The sequence below is a fragment of the Aegilops tauschii genome, chromosome 2 (assembly GCF_002575655.3).
Source record: "Aegilops tauschii subsp. strangulata cultivar AL8/78 chromosome 2, Aet v6.0, whole genome shotgun sequence".
Lineage (NCBI taxonomy): Eukaryota > Viridiplantae > Streptophyta > Magnoliopsida > Poales > Poaceae > Aegilops > Aegilops tauschii.
In genome coordinates, this window is record NC_053036.3 from 486,817,629 (window position 1) to 486,824,052 (window position 6,424).

General features: G+C 49.3%; 1 protein-coding gene across 1 annotated transcript; it reads left to right on the forward strand.

The window, feature by feature from the left end:
- Positions 1-4,016: 4,016 nt before the first annotated feature.
- On the forward strand, positions 4,017-4,799 carry LOC109759875 (protein GL2-INTERACTING REPRESSOR 2). The gene has a single exon (XM_020318713.4). It carries the CDS (start codon positions 4,180-4,182, stop codon positions 4,426-4,428), a length of 249 nt encoding a protein of 82 aa, XP_020174302.1. The 5' UTR covers positions 4,017-4,179; the 3' UTR covers positions 4,429-4,799.
- The last annotated feature ends 1,625 nt before the right edge of the window (positions 4,800-6,424 follow it).

The following is a 6,424-nucleotide window of genomic DNA, read 5'->3' on the forward strand; positions in this document are numbered from 1 at the left end:
TCAGAGCTTTTCTAATGTCAAGTATCATTTCCTTAGACCATGAGATTGTGCAACTCCCGGATACCGTAGGAATGCTTTGGGTGTACCAAACGTCACAACGTAACTGGGTGGCTATAAAGGTGCACTACAGGTATCTCCGAAAGTGTCTGTTGGGTTGGCACGAATCGAGACTAGGATTTGTCACTCCGTGTAAACGGAGAGGTATCTCTGGGCCCACTCGGTAGGACATCATCATAATGTGCACAATGTGACCAAGGAGTTGATCACGGGATGATGTGAGTTACGGAACGAGTAAAGAGACTTGCCGGTAACGAGATTGAACAAGGTATAGGGATACCGACGATCGAATCTCGGGCAAGTAACATGCCGATAGACAAAGGGAATTGTATACGGGATTGATTGAATCCCCGACATCGTGGTTCATCCGATGAGATCATCGTGGAACATGTGGTAGCCAACATGGGTATCCAGATCCCGCTGTTGGTTATTGACCGGAGAACGTCTCGGTCATGTCTGCATGGTTCCCGAACCCGTAGGGTCTACACACTTAAGGTTCGATGACGCTAGGGTTATAGGGAAAGTATGTACGTGGTTACTGAATGTTGTTCGGAGTCCCGGATGATATCCCGGACGTCACGAGGAGTTCCGGAATGGTCCGGACGTAAAGATTTATATATAGGAAGTATGGTTTTGGCCACCGGAAGTGTTCCGGGCATCACCGGTAGTGTACCGGGACCACCGGAGGGGTCCGGGGGTCCATCGGGAGGGGCCACGGGGCCCCGGAGGCATACATGGGCCAAGTGTGAGAAGGGACCAGCCCCTAGGTGGGCTGGGGCGCCTCCCCACCAAGGCCCATGCGCCTGGAGAGAAGAGGGGGCAAACCCTAGGGCAGATGGGCCCTAAAGGCCCATGCCTGGTGCGCCTCCCTCTCCCCCCCACTTGGCTGCCACCCTAGATGGGTTTTGGGGCTGCCGCACCCCTTGGGGTGGAAACCCTAGAGGGGGCGCAGCCCCCTCCCTCTCCCCTATATATAGTTGAGGTATTGGGGGCTGCAAATACATGAGTTTTCCTCTCCCTGGCGCAGCCCTACCTCCTCCTCCTCCTCTCCCGTGGTGCTTGGCGAAGCCATGCGGGATTGCCACGCTCCTCCATCACCACCACGCCGTTGTGCTGCTGCTGGACGGAGTCTTCCCCAACCTTTCCCTCTCTCCTTGCTGGATCAAGGCGTGGGAGACGTCACCGGGCTGCACGTGTGTTGAACGCGGAGGCACCATTCTTCGGTGCTTAGATCGGAATCAACCGTGATCTGAATCGCTACGAGTACGACTCCCTCATCCGCGTTCTTGCAACGCTTCTGCATCGCGATCTACAATGGTATGTAGATGCACTCCCCTTCCCCTCGTTGCTAGATTACTCCATAGATTGATCTTGGTGATGCATAGAAAATTTTGAATTTCCGCTACGTTCCCCAACAATCATGAGATCCCAAGGGAAAGACTTTGAAACTGGTCATAAAAGTATGCTCAGCAGAGCTCCAGCAGCCTTTCTGTAACTGTTGTGTACAAGGAATTAAACCTCCATTAGCCACCTTAACCATGCGAACTGGGATTTGAGAAACTCCATGGAGTTTGGAAGCAACAGCACAATCTACAAAAGAGTGAGTATTGCCAGAGTCAACTAAGAAGATCAAAGACAGACCCTGCATCTTAACTTTTAATTTCATTGTAGAGATTGTTGGGACTGATGTGTCTCCCATTGCTGCCGCTGACAAACAGATAGCATTAGCTTCACCAATGATTTCCTCTTCAGTATCACTGAAATCAGATGGCATGTTCTGGACATAATCCAGCATCTCTTGGACTACATGCAACTGCACTTCCTGCTTGCACTTATGTTCCCTAGCCCAGCGTTCACCACAAATGAAACAAAGGCCTTTGGATTTCCTGTAAGCACGCAATGCTGCCCAGCGATCATCAATAGGAGCGGTTGAACGGACCACATCAGTACTCTTCCTATCATCAGGTGTTTTAGAACCAAAACTGGTGTGAGACACACGAGAAGAATTCGGTGCCACAGAGCGTTTGGTATTAACAGTAACAGTATGCTGAATCAGAGAAGAGTCACCCAATTCTTTAGACAAAAGTGCAAGGGCATATGCTAAGTCCAAATCGTTGGGTTGTTGGATCCCAACCAATAAGCGAACTGACGGTACCAATCCTTCCATGAACCTTGTAACATAATGAACAATACTAGGATTCGGTTCATATGCTGTTAGTTGATCATACAATCCAGAGAAGCGCTCAACATAATCCTCAACAGAGCTAGTCTGACGTATGTGGAACATCTGACGAACCAGGTTCTGATGTTTGTTTCGTCCAAAACGAGACTGCAACAGTGAACAGAATTCAGACCAATTGACATTGGGGGCACGACGCTGAACAGATTCAAGCCAACGTGCTGCAGGACCTTCAAATTGAGCTGAAGCAAACGATATCCACTGACTCGATGGAATACCCCACAGTTTGAAGTAATCTTCACAGCGTGATTGCCACATCTTGGGATTAGAGCCATCAAAACGCGGTAACTCCATTCGAGGACCAAAATTCAGAGCATCAGGCAACAAGGAACGCAAATTTTCAGGGGCTGGGATCAACTGCCTCGATTGAATTGCCTCTGATGGTACACCTCTGGCTGGGAGTGGGACGTACCTTGGGCCCGAATTCCTCTGCTCTAGATCTGGCCTGAATCCCTCCACTCCGCTCGAACCCCCGCCGGTTGCTGCTGGTTGGGGCCCTGGCTGCGGCTCTCTCGGAGACACCGGAACCGATGGAGGCGACAAACTGGCTCCAATCTCACCGTGAAGTTCATTGAGGTCGACGCCGATGGCGAGCTTGACGTCGTCGATGCACCCTGACAACTGGTCCAACTTGCTGTCCAACTTGGTGAAGGCGGTGACCAACTCCTCGTTGCGATCTGACGAGGATTTGGCGAGGGCGGCGTCGAAATCCGCGCGAAGGAGCTCGTAGATCGCGCGAGTTTCTGCCGGAATTTTGTCCATGGCTTCCGCTCGACGACGAACAACTAAGCGAGTGTGGCGGGAGTGGGTGGAAAACTCCAGGATTTGGGGCTCTGATACCAGATGGTGAAGGCTAGGGTTCGGAATTCGCCATTGATTTCAAATCTCGAGCTACAATGGAGGATTACAGGGAGAGGAGGGGATCGTCTTCCTCAGGGAGAGAAGCTCACACGCAACATACACCGGCATCTAGCCGTTCCTACCTTCCTACCTCTCACACCACACAGTCACACATATAAGTAATACATCTTTACTTTGGCCCACTCCGGCCCAGCCAGCCGAGCGGGTAGGCGAGGCTGCCGCTTGGGCCGGCCCATAGCTTGAACACCATCTTCGCGCGTCTCCTGCTCGCTGACAGCTAAGCATGTTGCTCCGGCTAGTCGCCATTACTCCATGTCGCTTGTGATGTCGTTTATCACCTCATTTGAATTTGGGCCCCTACCTCTGAATGTGCATTCGTTTCTGTGTAGCCATATTCTCGAGAGGATCATGGCCAGCATCGATCGTGTCCCCTTCCTTGTTCCCGGTGCCGCCCTTGCCACCATCGCCGACACGATTTGCGTCGTCGTTCTCCCTCCGATCAACGACTCCGGCGCAAGAGCATTGTAATAACATATTGTGAAATGTTTACTTATTTAAATGTATCAGCACAGTTTTTGGATTCATTCGGTTAATCACCCTAACCAAGATCGATTGTTGGATTACAAAAAATATTTTTATTCTAAGTTTTATTCTCAGATTCTATCTGAAGGGTTTGCGATCGTTGTACAAAATCTCTCTACAAGAATTATCTTGTCCGAAAGAAAAAAGATCTTTGTAGGAATACACGAAAAAGTAAATCGGGTCCAGCGAGACAGGGGTGGTTCTTGCATTCAAGTGCTGGCCATGCCGTCCCCCTTCCTCCCCAGGGCACAGCACTATATATAGCAGGTTGCGCCATTCTCCCGAAACACAAACATAGCTCCTCTCCTCCTGTGCGCGCTCACCGCTGCACAGTATCCACCCATAAGAGCATATAGGCGCAGTGCAACACGATCAGTACGGGCTGCGCTAGCTTCTTAGTCTAGCGAGGGAGCAGGCGGGCACTGTGCAGGAGGTGATCCATGGCGAGCACGGTGGAGTCTCCGACGAGCTCGTGCGTGTCGTCGGACACGGAGGAGGAGGCCGCGGCGGTGACGAAGCCGATGGTGGTGGTGGGGTGCCCGCAGTGCCTCATGTACGTGATGCTGTCGGGGGCGGCCGAGGAGCAGCCCCGGTGCCCCCGGTGCAAGAGCCCCGTGCTGCTGCACTTCCTCCACGGCGCCGTCGCCGACGCCGCCAGCACCAACAGGCAGCAGCCCAGCAAGAGCTAGCCAGCCAAGATGCTGCCGCTTGGTCGCTGCATGCTGCTTGCTGATCAATCGCTAGCTTCTCCCGTCATCGATCTCCACCATGTTCTAACTCGTGTATTCTGATGCACCCTGTATTCTTGTTTTTTTTTTTTTCCTTTTCGTCGACGGTAAATTCCATGCGAGTAGAGCTCTCAAGAAGACAAGAACACAATCTTTTACAGCCTGGTGCAATTGGTTCCGTTTTTACTGTCTCTTAGCAGTGGCTGTCCTTCTCCAACAACCTTTAGATGTATGCACGTGTTCTGCACCGTGAAGGTTGATATCTGTTTTAATCTGCTCCTTAATTTTGGTTTGAATAAGATGAGATTTCATTAAGAAAGTCGTTTGCAATGTACCGTGTAGCCGGGGACTCTTCTTGCTCATCTCTTAATTGGGTTGCATGACTACTCCCTACTTTAATTTAATTTCGTTGAGGAATAAAGATGGGTTCGTGACGGACCATTCAACCTCCAGCTAGCTATGGCAACGTAGCCCGGATGGTGACGGGAAAAGATCAAAGTAAAGAGGCGGGGGATCGACTGAGTTATTGTGATGGATGGATGGGTGCATGGAGCAATCGGCCGCTCATGGAAAACCTGTGCCCGTTTTAATTGGGGATCATCAAGTATAGTAGATGCATGGAGTAGCAGCGGATATACAGAATAAATACGGGCAATAATTAGGAGCAGTTGAGGGGAGGAATCGGGGCTTATTTAGCGCGCACGCCAGTTCGTCATCAAGCGGTCATTTACATCCACCGTCCTCCTTTGCCGCCTTTTTCTTCGCGTCCTTCCCGTGCCATTGGAAAGGGCCATGCCAACAGGACACGGTGGGTGAAATTGCCTCCCGGGATGAACACTACTCGGCACTACTAATCCACACAAAAATAGCTAAAAAGAAAATAAAATCTTAATGTCTGAGTAATTTTCAGGAAAGTAGTTTTTTTGTGTGTCCTTGATAGAAAAAACAAAATCAAGTGCTAAAAAAATCAAATCCTTTAAGCATAAAATTTGTTTAATAATTTTTTTGAAACGGAGGCAAAAGATTTATCTCATCCACTAAATAAGGAGGAGTTTGATGGAGGCCAAAAAAACAAAAAGAAAAACATAATGCAAAAAACCGTTACTCGTGCCGCATGATTTCTCTCAAGTGCTTTCGCACCTCAATTGCCCAAGTTTTAGGCTTTTAGCTTCGTTTTTATGTTCGCAAAGATGACCGGCGGTGGTGTGGACTTGTTTATGAGAACCCTTATGTTTCGTTCATTCCAAGAGGTCCAACTAATAAGCATGAGGGAGGCCACGACTTTTCTCTTCTCAGGGTTTACCTTCGACATATTGGTTTTTCATGAATTTTACATACGCATAAAGTATATTTATTCGGACCATAAAAAACTCTCTATTACCCAACGGATGCAGCGAAATCGCTAGCAATCAAGTATAGTACAAAATCTGGCATATGACCACCAAACAGTGAATGGCACGGCCATATGATAGCCAGACTCCGCTAAAGGGTGCGCTACGGAATTACAAGCCCTCGGGCAGAAAACAAATTCAAATGAATCAAACCGAAGAATGCAGCTGCTTCTAGCGTCACGAAACAGAACTCCAAGTTCTGCAATATCATAATCTCCAGAATTAAGAGCTTGTACCAGGGACAAAGAGTCGAATTCCGGCAACACACCATTAGGCTGCGCTTGGTATGGTTGTAATTCGATACATGTGTATTTAACATCCGGGTGTAACTTATCGGTCTAGAGCTATTTTCAACTGGAAACCAAAACGACCTCCGCAGACCTGTATATTTTACAAGCGTATTCATATGGAAAACGAGAATCCAAACAGGGCCTTACCCGCTCCCTCGATTGCAGCTAAACACGCCTCCTCTTCAGCTTGCAATGCATTTTTGACATGCATGAGCTTCCCTGCTCCAACCGCAATGAACTCACTCGAATCTGACCGCAAAACATAGCCATACACAT

What these genes read in the sequence shown, in the direction of transcription:
- LOC109759875 (XM_020318713.4), top strand. Translation starts at nt 4,180, where the DNA reads ATGGCGAGCACGGTGGAGTCTCCGACGAGCTCGTGCGTGTCGTCGGAC.